The sequence below is a fragment of the Onychostoma macrolepis genome, chromosome 12 (genome assembly GCF_012432095.1).
Source record: "Onychostoma macrolepis isolate SWU-2019 chromosome 12, ASM1243209v1, whole genome shotgun sequence".
NCBI lineage: Eukaryota > Metazoa > Chordata > Actinopteri > Cypriniformes > Cyprinidae > Onychostoma > Onychostoma macrolepis.
This window is the reverse complement of record NC_081166.1, coordinates 14,010,649-14,025,223: the sequence shown is the minus strand read 5'-3', so window position 1 is coordinate 14,025,223 and position 14,575 is coordinate 14,010,649. Positions and strand designations below refer to the sequence as shown.

At 37.2% G+C, this 14,575-nt stretch overlaps 1 protein-coding gene across 1 annotated transcript; it reads right to left on the bottom strand.

Annotated features, from left to right (window-relative positions):
• Nucleotides 1-679: 679 nt before the first annotated feature.
• Nucleotides 680-12,663, bottom strand: msh2 (mutS homolog 2 (E. coli)). Its single transcript, XM_058794409.1, has 16 exons — nt 12,409-12,663; nt 12,052-12,200; nt 11,688-11,975; nt 9,315-9,461; nt 9,082-9,231; nt 8,857-8,990; nt 5,757-5,956; nt 5,551-5,660; nt 5,309-5,432; nt 5,078-5,228; nt 4,898-4,995; nt 2,891-3,136; nt 2,584-2,788; nt 1,695-1,942; nt 1,428-1,597; nt 680-1,336 (listed from the first exon to the last, which is right to left on the bottom strand). The coding sequence occupies exons 1-16, from the start codon at nt 12,614-12,616 to the stop codon at nt 1,154-1,156; spliced, it is 2,811 nt and encodes a 936-aa protein (XP_058650392.1). The 5' UTR covers nt 12,617-12,663; the 3' UTR covers nt 680-1,153.
• Between the last annotated feature and the right edge of the window lie 1,912 nt (nt 12,664-14,575).

Genomic DNA, 14,575 nt, shown 5'->3' with positions numbered 1-14,575 from the left:
AGGGGGCACCACTGATATTCGGCAAAAAGTGTCATTGCTTTTAGATATTGAACTTTCAGTCTTGAATAAAATCAGTTTTGAAGTGTAAACTTCCCTGGTAACATGAAGCTGAGTTTTGAATGGAATTGCAACTACATAAAAGCCTTTCTAGCAGCCTAAACCCATCTCCAAGCTTGGTCAAGGTAGCAGAAGGGGTTAAGGTTCTGGGAGACCAGCTAGACCAGTTGAGGACCAGCTGGCCATCTTAAACCAGCTAGGACCATACTAGATCTTAGGCTGGTTTAAGATGTTTTGGTTAGACAACAAACTTACTCGAAAGCATTGGTGTTACAAACCTGACCAATTTTTTAAAAAATGAAATAAAATAAGCACTTGAAAATTTCTTAGAGCTAAGAGAACAAAGTTTTTCTTGGCTTTATTTACCAGGCAAACCATGAAAGGGATTTTTAATGCCACTCTACCACTCTGATATATGATCCTTGTGTGTGAGACTCCTATCATTTGAAATCCAGCTAGTGTATATATTTTAATGTTTAAAGACTCAATTTATACTGTGAAAAATATCATAAATGTATTCAATGGAATAGTTTTTCATAATCTTTTAACTATTCTTTCTATAGTACCGCACTGTTAGACGCATCTATTTGAATATTTATTTTTATTGTTTCTTTAATCATTTTTCAGCAATCCACTGCGGCATCCTGGTGTATTTAGTGCCTTTATAAAATATTGTATCGTTTATGAATCCAAATGTAAATTTAAAAGGGTACAAATAAGGTCAGTCTGAACTAAACATGTTTTTAATTACAATATTAAAACACTAGCTTTGAAAATAGGTAAAAATAAAATTGAAAAATTAACATTTCCAAATGTATCCATTAGATGGCAACATTGTCACTAACCAAAATTGCTGTTGTGATTTGAACTGACAATATACACAAAATATTTTTAGAAAGTTTTTACTCTGAGAGAGAATTTATGACAGAAAGCTTAAGAATGTGTCAACAATTTGCAAAATAACCTGCGAAAAAGAAAAGGATGGTGCTAAAATGGAAAAAAAAATTCTAATCTACTATAGATTATATCAATTTCCATTATACATAAACAATTTTACAGAAATGTTGGACTTATCCACTAAGCCAATGCTCAGCCCTCAGGCTGAAGTCAGTTTGACTTTGGCAGAACGTGACACTATCTCACTGACGAAGTTATTGTTTTGTCCGATGACCTCTGCCTTGAGTTTGCGCAGCTCCTCTTTGACAGCCTCATCAGACATGCCTTCAACAGGCATTGATTTAACCTTAGCCAGGAAAGCCTCGATGATCTTCTCCCCCTCCTATGGGCAAGATTACACCAAATCAGTTTATTAAATGTAAAAATTAAACTCACTGAGCAGCAGAACAAACAAACGTTTCTTTCAATCTCACCTGTTTCTCCAGGCAGCGTTTCTTGGCTTCGGGTCCAGCTTCCTCTCCAGCTCTGGAGATATCTTGGAACTCCTCAAGCTCCAAAGCCTTCTCCCGTGCATTAGCAATCACATGTTTGGGGAAGTTAGCAAGCTCTGCCACATGAATCCCAAAGCTCTGGTCACAAACGCCTGAGTCAGATAAATCACAAACATCATACACCACTAAATACAAAGGAAATATATAAAACAAACTGAGTTTTTAGAAAACGTTTCAAGAGTCACGTACCCTTTTTGACCTTGTAGAGCATTGTGAGAGTGCTGTCTGTGGTCAGGGCAGTGACGTGGAGGTTACGGACAGAGGGAACCTGTTGTGCAAGTGCCGTCAACTCATGGAAGTGAGTGGCAAACAGGCAGAAAGACTTGAGGCGGGTGGCAATGTACTCTGAGATTGCCCAGGCCAGACCAAAGCCATCGTATGTGGATGTGCCTCTGCCCAATTCATCAATAATGATAAGAGAATCCTCTGTGGCTGATCTAAAGAGTCAAAACGTGACATGCATTCATTACAAAAAATTACTCAGGCACAATATTGTTCAATATTGTACATGTAACAAAAGCATATATTCATACAGTTGATTACTACAAAAATAATTTAGATTCATACCTCACATTACTCTTGTTAAAACTTGTTTATTATTTGAAAGGTAAAACTCTTTTAATTTCTTTAAAGTTTATGGCATTATGTTGTTACAGCGACAAAGATACACTAAATCCCGTTAACATGCATATTGTTTATATCTTGTGGTTCAGCTGAAAGGAATACTTAACCCAAAAATGAAAATTGTCACTTACTCATCCTCATGTTGTTCCAAATCTGTATGCATTTATTTCTAGAAAATATCTTATGTTCCACAGAATAATGTTAATAACCAAAAAATTCTGGCTCTCATTTTTTGTCCATTCAATGGAAGTCAATAGGAACCAAAACTATTTAGTTATGAAAATTCTACAAAATATCTTTTAACTTTCACAGAAGAAAGTCAGTCATAAAAGAGGGTGACATGAGGGTGAGTAAACGATGACATAACTTATTATTGAGTGGACTATCTCTTGTATTGAACCCAGAATGTTACTTTAAAAACAATGTACAAAACATGTCAAATTTGAGTTCTGACCGAAGAATAGCAGCCGTCTCCAGCATCTCAGCCATAAAGGTGGACACTCCTTTGATCTGGCTGTCCCCTGCACCCACTCGAGCGAGCACACAGTCCACCACACTCAACTCTGCCTCATCACATGGTACAAAACAGCCAATCTGTGCCATCAGCACAATCACACCCACTTGACGAATGTATGTAGATTTACCACCCATATTTGGACCTAAAAATATCAGAAAAAAGGCTTTTTATCATAAGGATTATAGCTTAATGCATTTATGTACGTGAAACTGCTATTTCATAATCCTATCAAATAAGAGCTTACCTGTTATGATATGAAACATCTCCTCGCCCCTTCTAAAGGTGACATCATTGGGAATGAAAGCCACATCATCTTGGGCCTCAACACAGGGATGTCTTGCCGCCTTTACAATGAGTCTCCCTGACCCTTTCTCTAGTATTTTAGGCCTTACGTAAGGCATTGGAGCAGCATGGGACACCACAGCAAAGCTCACCACCGCATCCAGCTGAGCTATCACCTCATTCAGAGTCTGTACTGGATCCACATAGCCTATGGTACAAACACATGGTTATTAAACTATTCATTCTTAATGTGCCAACAACATGATTTACTGAAAACAGCCTAATGTTAGGGTGTTTTCACACTTGGTCCTTTTCAGAGGTCTGAGCGCAGATTGCATGATTTTTGGCCCATGTGAACACTCTAAACGATCTCAGACCCCTCTCTCTCGGGAGGTGGTCTGAGTACGGTTCGCTAAAAACATGCATTGTGAACACAAATCGGCCCAGGCTCACTTGATTTTTCCATTTGCAAATTCCAATGTAGTTTGGCCATCAGATGTTTCCGTACAAATCAGCTGTTCATAGTGGCTGCTGCTTCTGGCAGATCTCTACAAATTGTTCGCTCACAACGTACACTCGTTTATTTTAATTTCAACCGCTTCCAAACTGTGTAAGAGATACGGCTGTGCGCCTTGCCAGTTTAAGCTTTTTGATATAGGCTACGAGCACGCACATCCCAGCGGGGGCTAAACTGCACTCTCTTTAGCGTTTGTTTCAACTGTCAAAAACACCCACGGTTCACATAAACACAGTTGGTTTTGTCAATCGAATGTAAACATCTGGGAAAGAAATTGCATGTGTATCAACTGATCTGTGTAGTATGTAGTTCTAGTACAGCAGCCTAATATGAGAATCAGTAGAATCTATTATTCATACGATTAATAATATGCATTTAAAATTGTGCGCCACCTGCTGCCAGAGAATGAATTTTCATTTTTTAACAGCCCTTCTGCTGGTTTAAAATAATTGATATAAACCAGCCATTAAACCATTAATATAATAATTGACATTTGATTTTTGACTCTTTTCTTAAAAATGGTTTGAAATTTGAAAATTTCATTTTATTATTATTTTTTTGTGTGAAAACCTGTATGTTTCTACAGTCATTTTACAGTTTAATATGTTACCATTGACATTACCACACCCCACTCATATGGCATTCATTTTATTTGTTCATGTCTTAAAACTAGTCTTAAAGTTTAAATTTGAGCTTAAAAATCCTGCAGAAACCCTGTGTGCTATAAAATAAACACCATTACATAAACAAGGAAAACTATTCAAAATAAATATTACAAAGTTGTATAAAACGTATTTTTGTGCAAAAGAAACAAATATTCCAGTTTTGGAGACCATAATGTCAGCCATCAAACACTGAACTGGACTAGATCCAAAAAGCAACAGTCTGAACACAAAGAGGTCTGAGACACCATTACTGCTTAAGTGGACCGAACAAGGATCAGAGTCCTCTTTCAGGAATTGCAATAGTGTGAACACAAAGAAAACTGCATCCTTTTTCACTTGGTCCACTTATAGGGGTCTGGGTGCGGTTCTTTTAAAGAGTACTCAAGTGTGAAAACACCCTTAGTAACCAAAATGGCTAAAGAAAGACATGTTCAATACACATTAGGATCTATAAACATCTGTGGATTAAAGTTGATTACAACAAGAAATTATTTTAAACTATAAACTGGGCCAAAGACAGTTTGAAATAAAATGGACCAAGTTTTATGGAATATTCATGTTTTTATGGTATTTTATAGTACTGGTACAGAAAGAGCTTAACCTCACGCTAAAAATAAATCTGCAAAAATAGAGCACCATGTACTGTATTAATATGAGGGAATTTTCCCATTGCATTGCGTTAACATTTAATCCAGAACATTCCTTAATTACAAATCAAAGAAATGTAAAAAATAAATAAATAAATAAAAACACATTAAACATTGCTTTAAAAATGAGTGATTCTCACCTGCAGCTATGCTGATGATCTCTTTGACAATGGCATTCTGAGCCTCTTCATACTCTTCTCTGCTTTTAGTGTACTCTTCATTCAAAGAGCTCAGCTTACTGTAAAAAAGAAACAACCCCATCACTTACTAACAACTCTTAAGCTGCAGTATTTAAACATCTCATATAACATCTCTCTTGCCTGTTAGTGAATCGCACTCCATTCTTTTGAACATCTAAAGTAGTGAATTTCTTGTTGTTGCGAAGACTCTTTTCCTCTTTGCATGTGACTCGGAAAAAGTATCCAATCTGTGCGTTGGATTCAAGCTTCACAGTCTTAGCTGCTTCCAGCCCTAAAGCAAAACAAACACAATTGGTTTTGTTACTAGTTCAACATTAAAATGCTTAATATTTCCACATTATGTTCACCTACCAAGTTCACGAGCCGCACTGTTTAAGGCTGCCTGCATGGCTTTCTCCAAACGATCCATGTTCTCCCTGAGCTCACTCAAGGTGGGATCAAATGAGGGTTTCACCAGGAACTCATGATGTTCAATCTGGACAACAAAAACAAGAGTGGCATACATTTTATGAACTCCAAATTTTAGCCAGAGCAACTTGTAAATTAAACTTAAAGTTTGCTTGAAGAATAGAGTGTAAATGGCAACAGCAGACCTGGTTCATGTCCAGTGTGGTTTCAATCATCTCCTGATATTTGGAGAAGTCAGAGACAAGGTCATTGAGGGGAGAGATGAATGCTGCGTGCAGGAGAACCTGATGTTTCCCTGATTGAAATATAGATGTCACTCATTGTGTTGCTCCACAACAAACTTTGTTGCTCAAATACAAATTAGAAGATTAACAGCCAACATTTTGCTCACCACTGTATCTCTCCAACGCCAGCACCAGACTCGGCAGCTGCCCCACAGCCTGATAGACCCTGTAACAGTCTTGTAAATTACAGCTTTGACGCTGGAACTTCTTTGCCATTCGGTTCAGGTCTGGAAAACGGCGGAGAAGATCCTCTTGACAACTCTTCCTCAGCTCAGAGTCTTCCACAAAAGTCTCCACAAGATCCAATCTGCACATCATGACCACAAATGTGTAATAAAGTCAGAGGCAAAAATAAACCCTCTATTATGTTAAAAACATGCTACATCCACAAGAAACTTAAGATCAAGACAAAAGAGCTGCTAATGATGGTCAACTGATCAAACCATAGTTCAGTCTCATTATTTCAAAATAAAGTAATTAAGACTTTTCTTTAGCAAGTAGGCAGGGGCAGATAAAGGCGGTCAGGGGTTTCTAGGCTGCTCTTTGTGTGAGGCCCCACTTAATCATTATGCTTTAATGGAGAAATGTATTTAGTGCCATACATGCTCCACGCAAATAGTATGGTAAACTGGTATATACACACTGAGACACCTAATTCTACAGTGTTTCCTCTACATTCTCTGTGCCCCACAGGATTTTCTGAGCTGGGTGTACATTGGTTCCTCTAGGGGGTTCCGGGGGTATGCCCCCCCATAAGAAAATTTTATTCATTTTAAATTTAAATACATAAATCTGGTGCATTTTGAGAGCAGAATCAAGATCAATGAAGAAACATGAATTATCATATGCAGTACAAGGCAACAACACTCAAGCACTGTAAAAGGTTTTGCCACAAACTGTCTTCTCTCATGATTTCATGAGTCTCTTCAGACCTTAGAACTGTGCATGAATTACGAGCTTCTAGAACGTTTGAAGTCCTAACTGAAGTCCTTTTCACAAATTGAACATAGAAATAAAAACAGTACAAATAACAAATAATAAACAACACAGGTCTTTCTTAGTCGAATTAAGTGCAAACAATAAGTCGAAATTAATCAAAGCAGGCTACTCTCTCAATATTCAAAGTGCAAATAGAGCCAAATTAAACCAAATTTTTCAAGCATGATACAGAGCTATTGACAACAACACAACCTATTATAGCCTACATGCTAATAACAGCATAGATGTGTTACGTAGCCTAATTTGCGTGCATCAGGGTGTCGCTCTCAAAACACGCGTTGTTTTGAGCACGCTTTTGAACGCACGTCAAGTCACCATTATTTATACAGCGCTTTTTACAATGCAAATTGTGTCAAAGCAGCTTCACAGTATTAAACGGGGAAATAGTGTGCCCGTTCTACTCTGGCCAGACAAACCAGCAGCTTAATTCTAGGCTGCAACAAAGTCAGATTGTCTGGCCGTCTAGGCGCACTTGTGCGTTTTACTTCTCGTTTCGATTTAATGATCGTGCATTCTACAATACAAGACATTAATTTTGTCAGACGCTCTGCAACACATCCTCCTTTAACATTTCTTATGGGCCAATGAGGATCTTTTTTTGTTTGCGCTGAAGTAAATTTAAAATAATTAAAAAAATTGTCTGCCGGCTGGCCAAACCGAGGCCCCTGCAGACGTGGGGGCCCCTAGGCAAGCCTGTGCGTTAATCCACGCCTGCAAGCAGGGATGGGTGATATGGGCTTAAAAATATATCACGATATTTATGGTATTTATTGCAATAACGATATCAATGGATATCAAATAGTCCTCAAAAGCAAAGCCATCGCGTTTCGATAGCCCCCAGGTGGCTGGTTCCAGTATAGGTCATAAACCCAGCCCTCTCCATGTAATCTAATGGGACGTGAGACAAACTAAATAATTAAATTTCACTTCAAATATTTTGTTTTCAAAAGATAGGTTGTGTCGTTTTATGCCGTTTTTAATTACACTGATATAAGTTCAAGTGTTAGTTTTTTAAAATAAGTTTGGTTTTAGATAGTTATGTGATTCACTCCAGGAAATACCTAATATGGAGAAAGATATCCAGTTATCGCTGAATAAAATGCACAAAGGAGATAGAGAAATTTTAACTGATGAAACTTGACGACAATAAACATATGATTGCACAACATTTATGATTTATCTGTGTTCTTCAAGCAATCTTGGGTATTTTTTTAATAAGGAAAGTATATTTATAATGCAATGCTAATCGACAGACTTTATCCCTGTATATAATACTATCATTCTGTAATATGAAACCATGTCTGGTCACAGAAAGGAGTTATTTCAAACATTCAACTATGTTCTGAAGTTAATTTGGAGAAAAAGCATGTCAATAAACGATATCTTTGTTGATAACAGGTTTGAAAACAGGCTCATACACATGCAAAACTGTATCGCACACGTGCTACTGTAGTACATTTTTCGATTTTTTGTGCACTGTACAGCCCTGATCAAAGCAGTTCCTGATTGTAGAAGCGCCTCATTTAGGAAAAACTCCTCAATTTCACGTCCACCTTCCGCAATGTCGCTCCATACTGTCGCACACAGAAATATATCAACAACTAGACGTTATTGTTATATCGCGGGAAGATTAATTCTTATCGTGGGGAGAATTTATACCGGTATATCGCAAATGATAAGATATCGCCCATCCTTATTAACAAGGATGCATTATACTGATCACAGTAAAGACATTTTTATTTCAGATAAATGCTGTTCTTTTGAACTTTGTTCAAAGAATCTTGAAAAAAAAACTATTACAGTTTCCACAACTGTTTTACAACATTGAAAACAGTAAGAAATCAGGATCAAATCAGCATATTAGAATGATTTCTGAAGGATCGACTGGAGTAATGGCTGCTTAAAAATTCATTGGAATAAATTACATTTAATAATATATTCAAATATTAATATTCTGTAAAGTTATGAATAATATAAATGCAGCCTTGGTGACCAAGAGACTTTTCAAAATTCTACCATCCCTAAGCTTTTAAATAGGAGTATAAAATCATAATTATAGTCTCATTGTATGTTGTTTTGTATGAAGTTCAATTCCATTTAAAAAAAAAAAAAAAAGTGTGTGTGTGTGTATATATATATATATATATATCAGATTGAATCAAAGATTCCACATCCAGATTTAAAGGTACATGTAATAAATAAAATCACCTTTCTTCTATCTTGTTTTTGTCGATGAGAGGCTGTTTGATCCACTGGTTGACCAACCGCTGTCCTTGTGGGGTACGACATTTGTTTAAGAGGCCTGCCAGAGAGTGTGTGCCTGTTGCATCATCAGAAGACCCCTGAGAAATCATAGAGGATGAACATATCAGAACTCACAATAACCCTTCACTGAACAAACTGCATATTTCTTGTTTTTGAATGACCCCTGACCTGGAAGAGATTCAGAGCCTGCACAGCAGCATTATCCAGACGCACGTAGTGGTTGAGGTCAAAGGTGGTTATCTTGAAGGAACCAAAATTGGCCTCATCTGAGAGAAGCTCCAGGTATTTGATGACGGCTTGTAAACAAGACATTGCAATCTGGAAAAAAGCAATAACCTGATTAATTCTCCTAGGCAAGAACCTGGAATTACACGTCTAAATTGTGTTGCAGAGCCCCGAACCTGTTTCTCCATCTCTGGAAGTGCAGCACTGGATACAGTCTCTCCCTTACGGGCCTTCAGTAGCCGATTCAGATCCTGCACAATGTCTTTGGTTGTGAACTCTGATTTCTTCCTGTCTGTGAGCAGAATGCCACCACGCTGCACCACCTGAATTATGAACAGCAACCAGCATGTAAGAAATAATAACTATGATTATACAGTCTTGTTCTAGGGATGCACCAAATAAATGTGTTTTCTTTTCTTTTTTCCACTTTGTCTGATAACCAAAAAATGGCCTATATTAAAATTCTACTGTTGTTTTTTTTTTAAATTCAAATCAATCATTTTAAATGGTACAAGTGAACTTAAGCATCACAGCATTATAATGTAGAGCATAAAAAATTTATATTAATTTCGATTTATTATTTTACATTACATTTAAAGAGGGCATAATTCACAACTGACAAGACGGGCTGTTAATAAAACCTGACTATCTATGCAGTAGAAACACACACACAAAAAATGAAATAAGTGTGACATGACTACAGAAAACAAAGAAAGGTGGCTGTGGCTTTTCCTTTTGGTCAGAATTGTGAATTATAAACTCAAACTTGAAAGAAAAAGTTAGAATTGTGAGATATAAGATCTGTATTGTCTTTATTCTAATTCTGGGGCTGAAGAGAAGAAAAAAAATAATAATAATTGCACACAATTGCAAGATGTAAACTCGGAATTGCAAGAAAAAGGGTCTGAATTATGAATTTATACATCAATGTGAATCCTGTATATTGTGTATTTCCAGCTTGTTTCATAAAACACAATCTGGCATCTACAGGTGCTGGTCATATAATTAGAATATCAACAAAAAGTTGATTTATTTCACCAATTCCATTCAAAAAGTGAAACTTGTATATTATATTCATTCATTACACACAGACTGATATATTTCAAATGTTTATTTCTTTTAATTTTGATGATTAGAGCTTACAGCTCATGAAAGTCAAAAATCAGTATCTCAAAATATTAGAATGTTACTTAAGACCAATATAAAGAAAGGATTTTTAGAAATCTTGGCCAACTGAAAAGTATGAAAATGAAAAGTATGAGCATGTACAGCACTCAATACTTAGTTGGGGCTCCTTTTGCCTGAATTACTGCAGCAATGCGGCGTGGCATGGAGTCGATCAGTCTGTGGCACTGCTCAGGTGTTATGAGAGCCCAGGTTGCTCTGATAGTGGCCTTCAGCTCTTCTGCATTGTTGGGTCTGGTGTCTCTCATCTTCCTCTTGACAATACCCCATAGATTCTCTCTGGGGTTCAGGTCAGCGAGTTTGCTGGCCAATCAAGCACAGTAACACTATGGTCATTGAACCAGCTTTTGGTACCTTTGGCAGTGTGGGCAGGTGCCAAGTCCTGCTGGAAAATGAAATCAGCATCTCCATAAAGCTTGTCAACAGAAGGAAGCATGAAGTGCTCTAAAATTTCCTGGTAGATGGCTGCGTTGACTGTGGACATCAGAAAACACAGTGGACCAACACCAGCAGATGACATGGCAGCCCAAATCATCACTGACTGTGGAAACTTCACACTGGACTTCAAGCAACATGGATTCTGTGCCTCTCCACTCTTCCTTCGGACTCTGGGACCTTGATTTCCAAATGAAATGTAAAATTTACTTTCATCTGAAAAGAGGACTTTGGACCACTGAGCAACAGTCCAGTTCTTTTTCTCCACAGCCCAGTTAAGATGCTTCTGACGTTGTCTCTGGTTCAGAAGTGGCTTGGTAACCCTTTTCCTGAAGACGTCTGAGCGTGGTGACTCTTGATGCACTGACTCCAGCTTCAGTTCTCTCCTTGTGAAGCTCTCACAAGTGTTTGAATCAGCTTTGCTTGACTGTATTCTCAAGCTTGCGGTCATCCCTGTTGCTTGTGCACCTTTTCCTACCCAAATTCTTCCTTCCAGTCAACTTTGCATTTAATATGCTTTGATACAGCACTCTGTAAACAGCCACACCTTTCAGTAATGACCTTCTGTGACTTGCCCTCTTTGTGGAGGGTGTCAATGTTCGTCTTCTGGATCATTGCCAAGTCAGCAGTCTTCTCCATTATTGTGGTTTCAAAGAACAAGAGATACCCAGAATTTATACTGTAGGGATGGTCATTTATTCAAACTCAAATGTAAATATTCTAATATTTTGAGATACTGATTTTTGACTTTCATGAGCTGTAAGCTCTAATCATCAAAACTAAAAGAAATAAACATTTGAAATATATCAGTCTGTGTGCAATGAATGAATATAATATACAAGTTTCACTTTTTGAATGGAATTAGTGAAATAAATCAACTTTTTGATGATATTCTAATTGTATGACCAGCACCTGTATAAGCAAGTTACCTGTTTGAGTTTCCCAAGGTCTCCACCTGCGTCTCCTCCAGGAAGCACACACTCTTTGGGCCCGATCTGCACAAGAAGAGCCTCCAGATTGGAAAACTGATCATTGTCTGGGAATTCACACACACCGAGTTTCCTGAGGGTGCTGTCTACATAGCCAACACCGACAACACGCTGTCCATCGGCCCCGGTGCCAAGACGAACCCCGACAACACCGGCAGCTCCCTCCCCAGGACCTCCTCCACTGCCAAATAAAATCTCCTCAAACTGGGTCAGGTTTCCTGGAGACGCCTGGGATGCAAAACACAAACATGATGAGGTAATACACTGAGAAAAATGTTATTAAACAGTGAAGAATGAAAGTTACCTTGTAAGATATTTGCCAGTCATGTTCTTTGCTGCTCTTACTGGCATTCTTGTAAACCTCCACCCGGTACTGCCTGACCAGCAGCAGGTCCCTCACAAATGACTCAAAGTTCATCTTACTGAGGACCACACTCTCCAACCTCTTATTGCCTGCGTTTTTAAAATACAAAGCACATTCATTAGACATAATTATTGATTTAACAATACAAACGTAATTTTAAAGTTGATCACAAACTGATATTATACGGATGCAGTTTAAATAAGAAGTAAATATTTACACAACAGAAAGAAACAAAGAACCAAATATCTTTAATGAACAGACTATATTATGAAATGTTTCCGTAAGTTAGCAGCCAACCTGTGCCCAGGTTTTTGATGACTCCATTCGTCTTGAAAACCTCCTTGGCTGCAAAAACCGCATCTTTTCCATGCACCGTATAGTAATCGTTTCGATCAAATACTCTCACGGTGGTGTCCGGTTTCTCGGGCATAGAAAAATAAAAATTCAAAAATCCATGTTCAGACACACTGTCCATGGACAGATTTTGTTTAGGTTGCACCGCCATGCTGGAATCTCCCGCCACAGCACAGGCGCGCCAGGAGGGTCAAAGGCAAACGGGGCGGAGTTAAAATCACGACAATAATCCACAAATACAGAAGCGTTATTTTGTAACATTTTTTTATATGGAATTTGTGAAAAGAAACAAGTCTTCAGCAGTTTTACCCTTATCTCTTTTCAGAATTTTTCTTAAAGGAACATTGGGATGCGTGGTAAGGATTAGTGTATTTGATGTGATGTTTTATTTATTTTTTATTTTTCAAATAAAAAAGTTAAATTATAAAAATACGTAATGTACAATTATATCATTATTAATATATTTCATTATATTCATAATTTAAGTATTAATACATTGTGTAAATACCATTAAAAAATGTACTTTGCACACCCAAATTCACATTTTATAAATTAACTAGAATCATGCTAACCTTAGTACAAAAAAAAAGAAAGAAAAAAATAACCATTCTAAAAGGTAAACATTTGATTTGACTGAAAACATGTCATAAAATAATTGAAGTTTATGTCAAAAGTATTTTTATCACAGTGTTATTGATGTTATTATTGTAATTATGTATAAAATATTTATTTTCTGTGCTCTTGTGAGGGGGAAAAATCCTACAAGGTGTGCACAGATAGATGTTATTTCATTAATTATAAATTATACCTTTTTTGTGAACTGGATTTGGGGAGTCACAGAAAATTATTATAAATTGACCAAGAATGAATAAATGAATGAACACATAAATACATTTCATTAAAAGAGAACTGAGAATAACATAGTCTGTTACATTAATAATGTAATATGAAAACGCCCTTATTCCAGGGTTTTACTGACTTGTATTTACTCATAATATAACATGACACAAGACTGCCATTGTTTAACCTGCAAATATAGCGGCCATAATCAACTAAATATACCTGAATCACAGCTAAAACTGATTGAAAATAGTTGTTTTGCATGTGTCGGGTTAATCACAGATCAGCGAGATCACATTTAATGATGGTTATTTGTTTCATTCCCTGGGACAAAATAACCATCCATTCTGTATGAAGCTGTAATTAAAGGCCTGATTATTTGAACCCTCACTCTGAGCTTCACTCAAACACATAGGCTGTTATAAAGCTACGGCAAATTGCTGAAAAACAATACCTTTTAGCTTGCTTCAAGTGCTTAACAGGTGAACTATCCCTTTAAGAGATATGGGTTTGGAACCCAAACAGAAGCAGAAGTTGCAATAGCAGTCAAGTATCACATGGTGTCAGAACTGAGCTGGTGAGGCCAGAATGAAAAGCGATCCATCTCTGCAGGGATTCTACATGAAAGACTACTTACGTAACAGCCACCTCAGCTGTGTGCCTCTCTAAAGTACATTCACTGAATTAACAGACCTGGAAATCAGCTGTGGCAAACATTTGATCTATATTGTAATCCTTCTAAGCACACTTTGCATGTGTACATAAATGTAGGTATAGTCAAGTACTGAGTAAATATGCGTACATATGTACACACATGCAACCTTGTCCCTCTGAAACGTATAAGTCACTTTCCAAACTTGAGAAAACAGGTTGAAGGACAAACCAAAGCTGCAGATGCATTGCTACATCTATTTTAGCAGTTCTCTCCCTTCATATGTGTCTGCTTTTACACATACAATTGTGTCCTATTCAAGGTTTGTCCTTAAAGAAACTATTCACTTTCATTCATCATGTATTCGCCCTCATGTCGTTTCAGATCTGTATGACTTCTTCTGTGGAACAAAGAAGATCATTTGAGAAAGATAAATTCAGATAAATGTATTTTTGACACAGTGAAAGTCACAATGGTAACCCAAAGTGTTTGACTGCCGACAATATTGGGTTACCAAAATATCTTCTTTTATGTTCCTCATAAGAAAGCAAGCTGTACGTTTGCAACGACGTGAGGCTGAGAACATTTTCATTTTTTGCGTGAACTGTCCCTTTAAGA